The sequence below is a fragment of the Pollachius pollachius genome, assembly GCF_949987615.1.
Source record: "Pollachius pollachius genome assembly, chromosome: 2".
NCBI classification, from domain to species: domain Eukaryota; kingdom Metazoa; phylum Chordata; class Actinopteri; order Gadiformes; family Gadidae; genus Pollachius; species Pollachius pollachius.
In genome coordinates, this window is record NC_136935.1 from 12,784,203 (window position 1) to 12,799,047 (window position 14,845).

Here is a 14,845-nt window from a genome sequence, read left to right on the forward strand (position 1 = left end):
AGACACCCTTAATGTTGTGATCTTGGAGTTTGTTTTCAAGTTTGACTCTGTAGTTGGCTTTAGCTGTATTAACTGCTTTCAGGAGTTTGTATTTAAGAAGTATGTATTGCTCTTTGTCCCCACATTTGAAAGCCATATTTTGTCCTTACACAGGCGCTTAACTTCCTTGTTGAACCAAGGCTTGTTGTTGCTGTAGATATTAACAGTCTTGGTGGGGATGCACACAGACTCGCAGAAACAGATGTAGGACATTACGCAGTCAGTGAAAGTGTCTATATCGTCCAGATTCTCAGGTTTAAACTTTATCTGCAGCATTTTTTTACTTGAATTGGCATTGGTGGCAGTTCCAGTATATTTAAGAGAGAAACAATGCGTTTATTGCAATTGTTAATCATCTGCAACATTGAGATTCAAGTGTAGCTTGCATTCCTTGGATGCAACAAGAATATTTTTGTGAGCATAACTCAGGCCATTACAAAAAGCAGATGACATACTGTCATCTGCCCTCCAGGGGGCGTCTGTAAAAAATGTGTGCAATGCGAGGACATAGCTTTACACGCCTACAGAATTATTACGCCCACTATAGGACAGAAGAAAGAAGTTCATTCAGTGAACTCAAGCTGTTCAAACGCCATCTGCCCTCGTTCAACCCAAGCGACATACACATCAACGAATCCAGGGGAACACAGACGAAACAGCTATTCCCACGGGACATGCATTATTAATATATGAGTACAAGCGTAGGATGTTTTGAGTTGACGAAGCCCGATTGGGATCTCCTTAATCCATTTTCATTTGTTAATAAAATTGGTCTGTAACCCTAATCTTTGGAATGATACATACCTTAATAGAAAGAAACGTAATGATTAATAATACTGTTAATCATTATATTCAAGACCTTATATTTGAAAGACAAAGCTTCAAGAATATTTTATTTATTTACTGTATACCTTTCAATTATAATGCCATATTCACTGGAGGGACTGGTCATATATTACATTATAGCCATAATAATTAAAATGCTATTATAGTTTTTATAGTACAGGGACTGCAGATGAGAACCAGCTAGTATAAAGCTCTTGAAATGCATCTCCTATCCTTGTGCAAGATTATTTTTTTGGTTTATAGTCCCTGACAAATAAATGTAATAAACTGAACTCGCATTAAAGAAACATTTTAATTATATTTTCATCCTCAATATGAAAATCACATTTAGAAACATATACAGTTAAGAGAGGCATTAGCAAATTGCTAATTTAGGACAAAAATACAGAAGAAAAATCCTTAAAAAATACATGTCGCTCAGGTGTGAAGGATGACTAGTCCTTGAAAAGGTGGTCATCTTTGAAAAGGTGATAGTCCTAGATGTGGACAGGTTTCTTCAACAACTTATGTGATACACACATAGTCATACATAGTACACTTTAGGCATTGGCCTGTTCTTCATTTTTGGCACTTCAGGTCAATCCGTTGCTTGTGTGTTCATTACATTCAGCTCTGATGCTATGCAGCTGTGCCTCTACGTCCTCTGACCCAGCCAATGAGCCTCCTTCCATTAGGACCGGCTGTCTCGGTCTCAATAACCAATTCAAATAATAGCTATCCTAAAAGCCACAAACTCACAACACCATAGACTCACACACAAATAGGATATCATGACCTCCAAGGGAGCATAGCTCTCAGAGCAAGCCAGGCCCACGCTGTCAAATATATGAATAACATTAGTAAAAAAGATCCCACGTAGAAAAAAGTTGATTTGAGTTGTCAAACATATTGTCTGAAAAATGGTGTATACAGTATCAAAAGAGAGGGAATTTAGGAAAATGTTCCCATAAACAATTCAGTAAAATTCTGCACTTCATCTACAGCAGGAAGGACAAACCACCGTGTTTGTGGTGTTTTAGAAGCCGCAAACACTGCAGTCTGATTTATTCAAGGTCTGGTTCTGACGCAGCAGACCCAGTAATAGCCTGGAGTAGAATGGAGGTCTTCAGAAGTTTTTGTCCCAGCCAGACAGCTCCTCTGGGGGCTCCTCCAGGTCAGGGGGGAACACGTCAAAGTGGCTGTGGTCCAACGGCCCTCTCACCTAGCAAAACACCACGCTCAGCGGTTGACACCATCTCATTATTTATTCATAGATTGAATAGGGATGTTTCGTTGAGTGCACGAGAAGCACTGGACGCAGCAATAAAACGCATGGATGGGGATCATTAATCTTCATTGACATTGATACAATTTCTGAGAAGGCTTAATGATCTGAGTCTTGATCGATACCACTATTGAAAGTTTGAAATAAATACATCCAAAAAAAAACAATATACAGTATATATATACACTCACAGTCACAGGGCAGGAAAACTGGAGGTGAGAAATGTAAAGCCTTGCAAAGAGATTTGGGTGTTCACCTACAATTTAAGGGAGGGCAGATAATATAGAAATTTGGGCTTCAGAAAAGAAGCTGGATGGAATATCTCACTTGGTGGCTGTGTAGCTGGCAAGGTAATCGATGTGTATTTGCGGCCAAGTGATTTGATGTGTACAACATGACTCGTCTCTCTAGACATAACGTCACGTTACAGGACCCAGTAGTCTGGATAGCAGTATCGATAAGCTAGGATGTTATTGATTTTCAAATTATTAATCAAGTACCATATAAAACCGTTTTCAACTTAAAAAACAGTGACAAACTATATAAATCATAACCAATTAAAATAAAAAACAAAAAATAACATTTCAGAATTAATATTAGTTATTGAAATGAGCCTGTATCTTTCTTTGAACCCCTTTTATATTATCATATGCTTCCAAATACAAACCAAAACAGCTGTTGGTGTCAAGCCTCCATTATAGTACAAGTCCCTGGATGATTGTCTCAAATGAGCAAATATTTAATTTATCTTGTGCCATGTAAACCAATACCATGGCGTCCCCTCACCAACCCATCACAGACACAGCCAGGCTACAATGCCCTCATTGGGACGATACTTTCCCGATGTCACAGCACTTGGAATAAAAAACACTGAAGTGCTCCGCTCTGCATGAAGGAATAAGTTAAAAATAGATATGTGGGGTTGGGAGGGGGGAGTGATGTAATAATGGGGGGTGGCATGTAATGAAGGTTTGGGGGGGACAGGCATTACCTCTCTCTTCAGGGGGGATACAAGCCTCTGGTGCCGCAAGCCATCCCAGTTGAAGCCCTGGAACCACCTCCATGAGGCACAAGGATGACAAGGTCACATGACACCCACTATAGTAAGTTGAATCATATGTATAATATTCAGTTGTATATGGATTAATATATGTCGTTATAGATTTATGCTAATCACTCATGAATACACACATGATATACACAGGTGCATGGTATACGCACGCACATGCATACACACAAACACACACGCAGAATCGCTCAGTGAACAGGTAGAATCTGATGGATAGGTGAAAAACATGACAGAGGTCAGATGTCAGCTGTGCCAACTTACTTGTGCTTCTTAATGTCGAGGATGCCGTTCTTCTTGTTACCTAGTCTCTCCACCGGGTTGAGCCTGAGAGAAACACACAGGGTTCTGGATCATCCATTTGTATTGTATCAACTCTCAAGATATGTATGTTTTAACCACATTCACAAACCCCAGTGCACATCTTTTTTTACATGAATGGATGAATTCTATACAGTATATACACCAGGGCGTGTGGAAGTTAAATTAGAACTGTTATATAAGGTACTTTCAGGCACGATATCGGACATCTTGTGCCGTTCATTTGTTGTTCATACCGTACAAACGATTAGCAGCAATATTGAATTAGCCTATCACTGGCCTGGCTAAATGAGAGTACATGGAGGCAGCAGCAGCAGATCACATTAAAAAACAAGGAGCTAATGCTGTTAATCCAATCTAACAACCTCAGGTCCTACTCTCGGCTCCACCGCCATTACGAGCTAATTCGACGACAAACTGCCGTTTACCCCCCTCGTCTCTCTCAGCATTGGGCCCTGCCACAAAGCAATCACCAGCCGCTAGGACTTCATATTCATTATTGAGTCATGCAGCAGACGTGTTCACCCAAAGCGACTGACAGTGTATTCAGACGCTGGCTCGAATTAAGGTAAGGGGGAGGGGTTGGGGCATCACCTGCAGAGTCTCCTGATAAGGTCATCGGGCCGCTTGCCAATCCTCTTGGGGAAGTCGACCTTCTCGATGCCGTGGAGCACCATGGTGTAGATCTTAATGGGGTCTGTGCCAGAGAACGGAGGGCTGGGAAAGAGACCAACAGGGACCTTGGTGAGGACGCCCTCACTATGCTCTGAACTCCTCAACAGGATTCATTTCACCTATTTTGCATTCAACTCCTTAAATATGTTTCCTTTATTTAACACAGAAGCGCATGGATGTAACCGACATGGTTAAAAATACATATTTTTGGGTTATGATTTATAAATAATTTTTTGATGATAATAAGCAACAAAATCTTAACTATATAGAGTTGCAACCACATAAATAGTAAAAGCAGATAACCTTGAGTTTTGTTTCATTTGTAGCCAATTGTATTCAGAAGTCATTATAAATGTGTTTTTGTCTTCAAGCTCATCACTTACTTTCCAGTGAGCAGCTCAAAGATGAGTATTCCCAGGGACCAGCAGTCGGCCCCAAAGTCATGGCCCTTGTTCATGACCACCTCCGGGGCCACATACTCCGGGGTCCCGCAGAATGTCCAGGTCTTCTTCCCCAGGCCGATCCTCTTAGCGAAGCCAAAGTCTGCCTGAGAAACAACGGAAAAGCACAAATGTAGACCTTTGCGACAGTAAAGCAAACGTGAAACAGAAACGATCTTCTAGGGGAAAACTGGTGGGAATCAATAAAACGATATATAATACAATAAACACATTCAAAACAGTATATGTCTTATTATTATAATTCACAAATAAAGTCGATAAATTAAATACAAATACATCTGTTTATATAATAATTAATAATAATATAGATATAATATATGGGGAGGGGGGGGTATACAGCTTTAAAATGATCAATCCAGTGATCAGGAGACCATTTTGACGTAGCCCTCCGAGTCCAGCAGAAGGTTCTCTGGCTTCAGGTCCCGGTACACGATGCCCCGGATGTGGAGGTACTCGAAGGCTTCCAGCACACAGCCGATGCAGAACCGGCCCGTCGGGTCATCAAAGAAGTTCCTGGAGCAAGAAAAGACACGTTGTTCTCAGTCCAACTGAGGGGGCATACATCAGCTCATGCTGATTCATCGCTCTGATCGGTCGGCGGCTGTAACTCGTTTCTATGTAAGCTGACAAACCACTTAACAAAATGTGATAGTAATTATAAGGAAAAAAGCGGGCTACTAAAAAATCCACACATTTTTTTATATGTGATCTGATTTGCTGGTCAGACTAATACTGATGAATTTGCTTGAAATGAAAGATTTGTTTAGTACATTCATCATGATAACTGTTGTGCCAAGTGACGTACAATAACATATAAAACAGCAGGATACTTTGTTAATGTTAGACCTCCACTCACATGTCTCTAAGCACACTCCACAGCTCTCCGCCCAGACAGGCTTCCAGAAGCAGGTACACACACCTGTCATCCCTGAATGTCCGGAACAACCTGAGAACGAGCATGCAGGCACGCAAACACACACATACAAAGGACTTTTAAATTAATTTAATTTGTCATTGTCCAAAATGCAAATATGCAGAATAACCTGGAAGGTTTACCTGAGGAATCAATAACTGGGGGTGTGGCTTGGTTGTAACAAAAAAATACAGGTTGTGAGAATTATTTGGAAAATAACAAACTTAAGGTTCTGACAAACAGAAAGGACTTTAAACTTATTTCAAAGATTGGATACATGCTGTTGTTTCAAACCCAACAAGACACAAAACAGTCCAAAAATGGCTTTTCACTCTATAACGTTTCCTCCACATCAAGACAAGCAAAAGAACAGATCCTGCTCAGAGAAATAAGAGCTAAAATGAACTTCTTCTCCTGCCTGAATCACCTGTCCTTGAGTGTCAGGCCATGGCAGCATTTCCCAAGAAGCTTTTGTGTGTGAAATGTCAGAGACAAAAAGGGAGCAAGGAGGACAGGAAAAGAGGGAAAGAGACAGAGGCAAAGAGAGTGAGCGAGAGAGGGAGCACTCAGCAGCATTCCCCTGGCCTGCGCGCCCTGGAAACCTCCCTGGGAAACCTTCACTCTGACCTTCGGGCCTCTCTTGTTCTCCAACTCTCAGAGCAGATAATCCCCCAAATGTTTCCCTTTAAATTATAATGAAATAATATAATTTAGGCATCATTTAATATCATTCATATCAATAATATTGTAAAGGCCTAGGGTGTTAAAAATAAGTGGTCCCGGTATGGCGTACTTTTATATTTCTGGTCTTTAACAGCGACAACCAATGTCATTTTAGTTTTGTACAAAGAACTTTGTCATGCACCCCCCCCCCCCCGAAAAACGTGAGAATGTCATTTTTTAATTGGCTGCGCATGTCATTTTCCCTGTCACACTCAAATCACCCGATCAATTGCGAATCTCTTTCATCTTTTCTAAGAGTGCCATGGTCGGTCCTTTTATCCTGTTTTCCATCCCCCTTTTTTGGAAACGTTGGTTCCATTCCCGCTGCATACATTTCCAGATTCAGTTGATTGGATGTGTTCTGCTGTGTTGCATAATGGTGAATTAACGGCCAAAACAAAGCCCAGAGCACCAGAGCACATCTACGATGATACCTCAGGAGAACACTGCTGCCTGCAAACTGAGAACAAACACTGTTTGTGTCTGCTCTAATAAGACACGGATGAAAAATATTACAACATGCACATTAGACAGATAATGCTAACTACCCTCTAGTGCTGTGCAACTATGAAGGGTGAGTTGGCGAGCTACATGTTCCTCTCCCTACCTGACTATGAAGGGTGGGTTGGTTAGCTACATGTTCCTCTCTCTCTCTACCTGACTATGAAGGGTTACTGAGTTGGTTAGCTACATATTCCTCTACCTGACTATGAAAGGTAAGTTGGTTAGCTACATGTTCTTCTCTCTCTACCTGACTATGAAGGGTAAGTTGGTTAGCAATATATTCCTCTACCTGACTATGAAGGGTGAGTTGGTGAGCTACATGTTCTTCTCTCTACCTGACTATGAAGGTTGAGTTGGTTAGCTAAGTGTTCCTCAGCCTGACTATGACGGCTGAGCTGGTTATCTACATGTTCTCCTCTCTACCTGACTATGAAGGGTAAGTTGGTTTGCTACATGTTCTTCTCTCTCTACCTGACTATGAATGGTTACTGAGTTGGTTAGCTAAGTGTTCCTCTACCTGACTATGAAGGGTGAGTTGGTGAGCTGAAGGATGTTCTTCTCAGAGTAGATGTGTTCCTGCTGCCTGGTGTCCACAATGTGTTTCTTCTTGATGCACTTCAGGGCGAAGGTGGAGTTCTCGTCCTCCAGCTTCACCTGACACACAACCAGGGAGAAACAACGTGTGTGAATGCTTTAAAATGTCTAATTGTGACTTGATATTTGAGTTTTCTTCCTCTTGCATTATATTGCCATTGCGTATCTTTGAGTGGATAGAAAGAACTCTTAAATGTCGTCTCCAAACTAATTGACACCATGTCAAAAAAGTTGTCGGTGTTGCATCATTTTGTTAAAAAAGTATGACCAAATAGTGTAACGTAAACTGCTCACCAGGTAGAGGGCATTCAATGCACTGTGGCCGATTAAATTATTCTAGAGATGACGTGCTGATCATCTCGTCCCCATCGACTAATCGATTGGTTAGAGAGCATGTTGCATTTCAGTCTACCAAAATGTCTTTGGTTGAGCGCAGCCCTCGTAGATAGCAAGTAGTAAGTAAACAGGACGTAGTAATGAACATATCAGCGTCTCAGACGGCGTCCTCCCTGTTGTGCTCACCAGCACCACGCGACCGAAGCCCCCCATGCCCAGGGTGGCGATGACCTCCAGCCGCTGGAAGGGCATGTGGTGGGGGAGCAGGGCCAGGCGGTCCTGCAGCCGACACCACTCCTGCTGAGTCGGGGAGTCTGCCTGCGGGGACTGGGGACTGAAACACTAATTCTCACTTTATGTTTACCCCAGGATGGCCAGGAATGCCAACATATTACATTCTGAGATTTCTGCAATTATTATTATATATGTAAAAAAAAATGGTAGTTCATATTTTGTGTTTTTATAATTTTGTGTTTGTGTGCGCGCGTGCTTGTGCGTGTTTTTGTATGCATGTGTGCTTGTGCGTGCGTGATTGTCTGCGTTATCCATTGCACTCACAGAGCGTTTCTCTTCACGTCACTGCGGGAGAGTTCCGCTACGTATTCCTTCAGATAAGCTTGCAGTTCCTCGTACGTTCCCACCATCTGGTTAAAGTTCCTACAGAGGACACAGAGAACACACCTCCTAACCATCTGATTACGTTTCTAAAGGGAAAATACATTAAAACCAGTGGTCTGGAGAAATGAAACCAAACTCCACCCAAGCTAAACTAAACGGAGCTAAACCCAACTAAGCCCTAAACAAAATGGAGCTTAACTCAATTCAATGCCCACCTGAGCCAAACTAAACCCAGCCAAACTCACCCAAGCTAAACTTAACTGAGCTAAACCCAACTAAGCCCTAAACAAAATGGATCTTAACTCAATGCAACCATACTAAGCTCAACTCCAACAGTAAGAATGACAGACAACAATCACATGACATCTTATCTTCTCGTCTCGACAACTCACTCTCTGTCCACCACCAGGCACTGGGTGTCGTTGGCGTTGCAGACGATATTGGCCGAGCGGACATCTTCGCTGCGGAGACAAATTGCTAAATGACTAAAAGCAGTTTAAATGTAAAAAAAACCAGTAAGACAAATATCCCTCAAATCTTTTCTTTTACAATTTGAATTGCTCTCCGTAGCATTCTAGTAAGTTACACAGGGCAAGGAGAGAGAATTATCAGTTGTTCAACTGCAAAGCAGTGCATATTTGCTCCATACAAGCAGAGCAACATCATATCTTCAACACACAGGTGTACCTTATGAGGGCCTTCTCTCCAAAGTAGTCTCCCACGCCTAGCGTCTTGATCTCTTTCGGCTGAGCGTGGGCCTCGGTGGTCTGGGTGACCGACACCTGCACACAGCACCACCCAGAGATCCAGTCTTACTCTCGTGATTCTTTTTAGAATATTTGACGTCATTTGATCTGTTAGCTAAAATGATTTCTCTTTGTTCAGTGACCATTCACTTCCAAATTCATGGCATACGGTACAAAGTTGTATTAGGACTATTGGTAGAGACATATCCAGGACTGGGTCAGGAATGGCTGGGAAGACGTCTCACCTCTCCTTTTGCTATGATGAAGAAAGTGTTACCCTCTTCTCCCTCTCGGATAATAAATTCTCCTCTATTAAAATAATCCTATGAGAAAAATGACAATTTGTTATGGCTTAGATGCAAAACAAATGGACCCATCTGTACATGTCATTTACCAAAGGACACTCACAACTTCAAGGCAATCAGCGATCTTTGCCAGCTTTTCCTCAGGTAGTTCCTTGAGCAGAGAAACACTGAGAGAGAGAGAGACAGAGAGAGAGAGAGAGAGACAGAGAGAGAGAATATATGTTTCACTTTGTTACTTTAGCTTAAGTACTTGTTTAACCAATGGTTGTTCAGCAATAGGGTGAGCGTCTACCTGCGTAGGAAGTTAAAGTATTCTTCATGGCGAGCCTTGGTGGTCCTCATCATGATGCTCTGGAAGGTCTGCCGGTCCAACGCCCAGATGAGAGCGCAGGACACAGCTGCTCAAGAGCGACACCGATAACATCCAGAGAAGATGAAGGACATTAGCCACATGTTTCAAGGTTCTTCAAACTACCTAAGGGCAGTCTTGTTGCATAATAGAGGATACATTTTGATCAATGAGACAAAATGTATTGCATGATTTGGGATTGGGAATGAGATTAGATTTGTACGGCAATATCTTCAATTTGCATAATCTGTGTGAAACATTTTTCAAATTCTGAGTAATTGGAAAAATATCCTACCACTATTTGATTTAAAATATAATAGGTATTCTTATACATTACTTATAATCATTTTGTTTTCAAATCTTTGGATTCTTTCATTGCATATTTTGTGCATGAGACAGGTCACAAAGGATAGTAGGATTCTTAGACACACAACAGTGGATGACATTTCAAACAATATGGTTTCCCCTTGGGATTGGTCACAAAGGGAATAATTAACACTGGCTGCAATGATCTCTCTAAAGAGATACAGTTGTCAAACACAGGAAACCTGGAATCCCCTGTGTGACAAGTCATTCCTCTGTGTTTGACAAGGGCCAATGGTTCAATGGTTTGCTAATTAGTTCTAATTTATGAGACGCTTTTATCCAAAGACAGTGAGAAAGAGAGTTAATTAAGGAGCAAGCATTGTCATTAAGGGGTAGGTAGGGGGTTAGACAGTGGAAACAGAGACACGCCAGGGGTTATCCCCGTTACCTTTGACGGTGGCGGTTCTTTTACAGTTGTACAATATCGCCAGTTCTCCGAAGGCGGTCCCTGGACGCATCTCTCCAAGCAGTTTACCATTCTGGATGACCTCAAGAAGACCCTCTGTGGAGACCACACAGAGACAAAGTTCTGTTTCATGATTAGCGGGATCCTTTTCCCTCTTCTCTCTCCTCTTTTACCCTCCCTCGACCTCTTGCCTCCCCTTCTCTCTCACAGTCGAAGTTTTAAGGCTCTTCGACTGTGTTAACACTTTGCAACGACGATGTGTCGGGACTCCACCACACAACGTGGTTCTTCGCAGAACTGCCTGCATTAACATAGCGTTATATAGCGTTTCAGACCCAAAATGTACACAAACCTGAGTGCAAATTCAGATACCGAAAAGCAAAAAAAGAGTCTGATTCATTTTTCAAATAATCACAAACACAAAAGCATGTGTTTAACCTATATAGGGAGTCATTGAATGCAGACAGTCTACACATTGTGTTTGGGTTTGACTCTCCTTTAAGAAGGAGCTGAAACAGAAAAACAAACAGGCATGTCTTATGATGACCGCGTGCGATGAGCAGATATGACCTGCGAGCACGTAGAGGTAGTTCCCAGGCTCCCCTTCCTGGATGACGAGCTGCCCCTGGGTGTACTTCCTGGGGTACATGCAGTCCACCATGTCCCTCAGGTGCTGGGGCTCCAGCTTCTTCAGGAAGTCATTCTTTACCATCGCAGCGTTGATAAGCCTTTTGGTACTGGGGACAAAAACAAACAAATACAATAAACACATGGATAAATACAGGGGGAGAGAGAGTGGAGGGGGGCAATAGGTGTTAAAGTGGTGGACGTTGAGAGACAGAGAGAAATGAAGATGGAGAGGAGAGCGGAATAAGGAAAAGAGAGAGGAGGGAGGAGAGGGGAGAGAGAGGAGAGGAAAGGAGTTAAGGGGAGGAGAGTGAGAGAGTGATTGAGAAAGAGAGAGGCAGAGACAGAGACAGACACAGATAGAGAGACAGAGAAAGAGACAGAGACGGAGAGAGAGAAAGAGAGAAAGAGAGAGAGAGTGAGAGTGAGAGTGAGAGTGAGAGTGAGAGAGAGAGAGAGTGAGAGAGAGAGAGAGAGAGAAGAAAGAGGGAGGGACAAGCCCAGGTTGTGTCATTGAAGCCAATAATGAGCTGCATCAGATCCCAGAGGTTCCATTGTCCTGCGATGCTAATAGAGCTCTCAGAAGTGGCAACAGTAGGATGGATGGACGGCTTCCACTGACACAATCATTCATGTAAACACACAGTATCGCCTACACTATACAAACAGGATTACGTGGGTGTTTGGATGGTTTTAGCTTACTAGCCCAAAAAGAACACCCCGTTTATTTTTATTACCTTGCTAGATTTAGGTTTCAGCTTACTAGGTTTGGTATTGTTAATTATTTCTATTTGACATTTTTTTTTTATTATTAGCTTACTATTATTATTTAAAACAGTCTAAATTTAGATAGTTAGTTTATCATCCGTTTAATCCGTTATTACTACAATTGTTATATTAATAATAATTAGAATTATTTAAATAATAATAATAGTTATCATATATCATGACATGTCATTCACTCCATCTTCTTACTTGGAGTCTTTGCGGACCACAGCCCTCTCCGCGGCAGAGACCCCCAGACCTCCTCCTCCCCCTCCCCCAGCCCCGGAGTAGGCCCCTGAGGTGGGCTCGGCCGACACCCCCTCCTTGGCCTTGAGGCGCCGGTGGACCTCCACGGCCACCCGTTGGAACCTGCTGCTGGAGCCCTGGTCGATGACACTGGCCAGGGGCAGCGGGGGGGCGTGTGGCGGGGGAAGGGTCCCCACCAGGTGGCCGTTGGCATGGCTGTAGCAGCCTATAGCGTCCTGGAGCTTTTCCACCTGAGTGGCTTTGGCATCCAGCTCCTGCCGGAGGAGACGCATCTGCAGCTCCTGCACCTGGAAGTCCTTCTCCCGCTGGGAAAGCTTCTCCTCCAGGTGGGTGATACGTAGTCTGGAGGAGGTGGAGGGCGAGGAGGGGGTAGGAAGAGGGAGGAGAGGAAGGCCGAGGAGGAGGGAGGGGCAGAGAGAAGAGAGCAGGGGCGAGGGGAGAGGAGAGGGGAGAGAGGAAGGAGCAGCATTGAGAGGAGAGTTGGGGAGAGAGATGAGAGATAAGGAAAGAGGTGAAGTTGAGGAGAGAGGTGAGAGATGAGGAAAGAGGTGAGAGTTGAGGAGAGAGGTGAGAGGTGAGGGGAGGAGAGAAGAGGGAGGGGGTGAGAGGAGGCGAGAAAAAAAGGAGGCTTTTTTAACTAAAATTAGTTCAACTAATATAAGATAGCAGTTAATTGGTAGTGAAGGTATAGAGGCTAAACTAATCCAAGTGTGCTGAATGTAATACAAAATATAATGTACTCACAAACACAACAAGATTCAACAAAACCCCTTTGAAGAACGTCCTAACAAGACAAATGAGTGCGTAACTCGTTTTAACAAATTCTATAGATGCGTAAAATGTGTCATGAAGACCAATAATAATAAAAAAAAAAATGTATACTGTAAAAATCAACCGGAGACCAACCTCAGGGGCTCCACATCCCAGCCGGCGGGATCTCTGTTGCACAGGCAGATGTTGTGCTCCGCCCGCGGGGCTTTGATAGAACCGTTGCCCATGGCCAGGATTCGGCCGGCCACCATAGGACCGGCCCGGGGTACAGACCCACACACTCACCGTCCCTCTGGTCCTGCTCCCGGTTACTTTACGCAACACTCCGCTTGCAATGCTTCATGTCAATGTTATCGCTACTAGAATCCCTGTGGAATAAAACGGGAGCAAAAATATCGTCGGGTTTCGCTGACAAGGTAGGCTATTTAGCCGCAAAACAAAAAATATTGAGCAATGCATTTCACATAATAGTAATATAAGCCGGAAAATGTCTTTCAAATAGTTAGTTTGAATAAGTTCATTTTAAAAATAACACTATCAAACAATTCCCAATAATCAGTGCTACATCAATGCAGGTTCAGTCAACGCCAAAGAAAAATACATAATTCGTTAAGAAGCTCATTGAAACGCTCCTCGATGACATGAACCGTCAGAACCACCTGTATGCTTCATGTTTGACGGCAATAACAGCCTTTCATACGACCAGCCTTTCATACTCAAAACACGAGCCACTCAAGACATAAGCCCATCAAACATGACAAGGCTAGGGAGCAGAAGCGGCGTTCGGCTTACCTTGCTGAGCATGGACGCACACTTTCCTGGGTTCAGAGTTATGTACAATGTCCTGTGTCTTTAGTGCAATTTGACTTGATAGTATTCCTTTTCTGTAATTTGTTGCAATGAACGCTCGAGTCGGCACACAGCGGTTCTTTAGTAGAACCACCTTATGATGCTCTTCTGCCACTCAACGATTATTTCATGAAGCAAGCCTGATTTATCATATTTGCCTCCCCCTTGTGGCCAACGGTGTTATGTTATTTTTCCTAAATATTGAGTATGTAACCTATTGATTTATATGAAAAATAACACATTGATACTAGATAATATAATTGTTCTTCATTAAAATGACAACCCCCTCCATAAAGATGAAAATGCCTCTTTATTTTTACTAAGTGACATTTTTATATTGCATTTAACAGTAAATTTGTCTTGGCAATCAATCAGCGACAAAAGCTGCCTTTTAGTGGATTATAAAAAGTACAAATATTTTTCTTCTGAAAATAAAACCATTGTCATCTTATAAACACATACATTTTAGCCACCACACTCAATACAATATATTAAAAAACACAATGACCGTGAGTTGCAGTCACTTTTTCGATGGAACTCACATTGAATGCTGGAAAACAAACTTTTACATCTAGATTCAATGTCGTTCAATGCCGATGCACTCAACCTCCGAAATCTGTAATGGCCGCCAAACTCCTCGCTTACCAGATCCCCTCATATATACTGTGCAGAAATGTACATCTCAGGGAAAAAAAATATAGCCAAGTCAACAACACTGGCATTCAATGACAAACTGTGCTTCTTGTATATGACAAAGAACATCAGCATGCAAAAACGGTTCGACATAATGCCCTCCTATCCATACGCTAGATAGTGTAGTAGTAGTAACTGCCAAAAATAGACATCCAAACAAAATGATTTCAACTCTATACCTCAATGTAATACATATGTTGTTTTGCACAACCGTTTAAAATAAAGAAATATAGGTTTGATGTTGAATCAGCTTTACATTCCAAACTTAAACCAAATTCATGGTGAAATAATGCCCTTATATGGTGTGGTCATGATTTACCAATAGACAAAGCTGATTGTGA

At 42.4% G+C, this 14,845-nt stretch overlaps 1 protein-coding gene across 1 annotated transcript; it reads right to left on the bottom strand.

The window, feature by feature from the left end:
- Positions 1-1,990: 1,990 nt before the first annotated feature.
- On the bottom strand, positions 1,991-13,213 carry prkg2l (protein kinase cGMP-dependent 2, like; the record flags this gene model as incomplete). The annotated part of the gene is made up of 19 exons (XM_079730742.1): positions 1,991-2,086; positions 3,141-3,207; positions 3,480-3,542; positions 4,131-4,253; positions 4,595-4,758; positions 5,044-5,185; positions 5,529-5,618; positions 7,330-7,466; positions 7,929-8,076; positions 8,301-8,399; positions 8,753-8,821; positions 9,048-9,142; positions 9,352-9,429; positions 9,515-9,578; positions 9,704-9,809; positions 10,515-10,628; positions 11,103-11,269; positions 12,135-12,533; positions 13,098-13,213. The coding sequence occupies 19 exons, from the start codon at positions 13,211-13,213 to the stop codon at positions 1,991-1,993; spliced, it is 2,337 nt and encodes a 778-aa protein (XP_079586868.1).
- Positions 13,214-14,845: the final 1,632 nt, after the last annotated feature.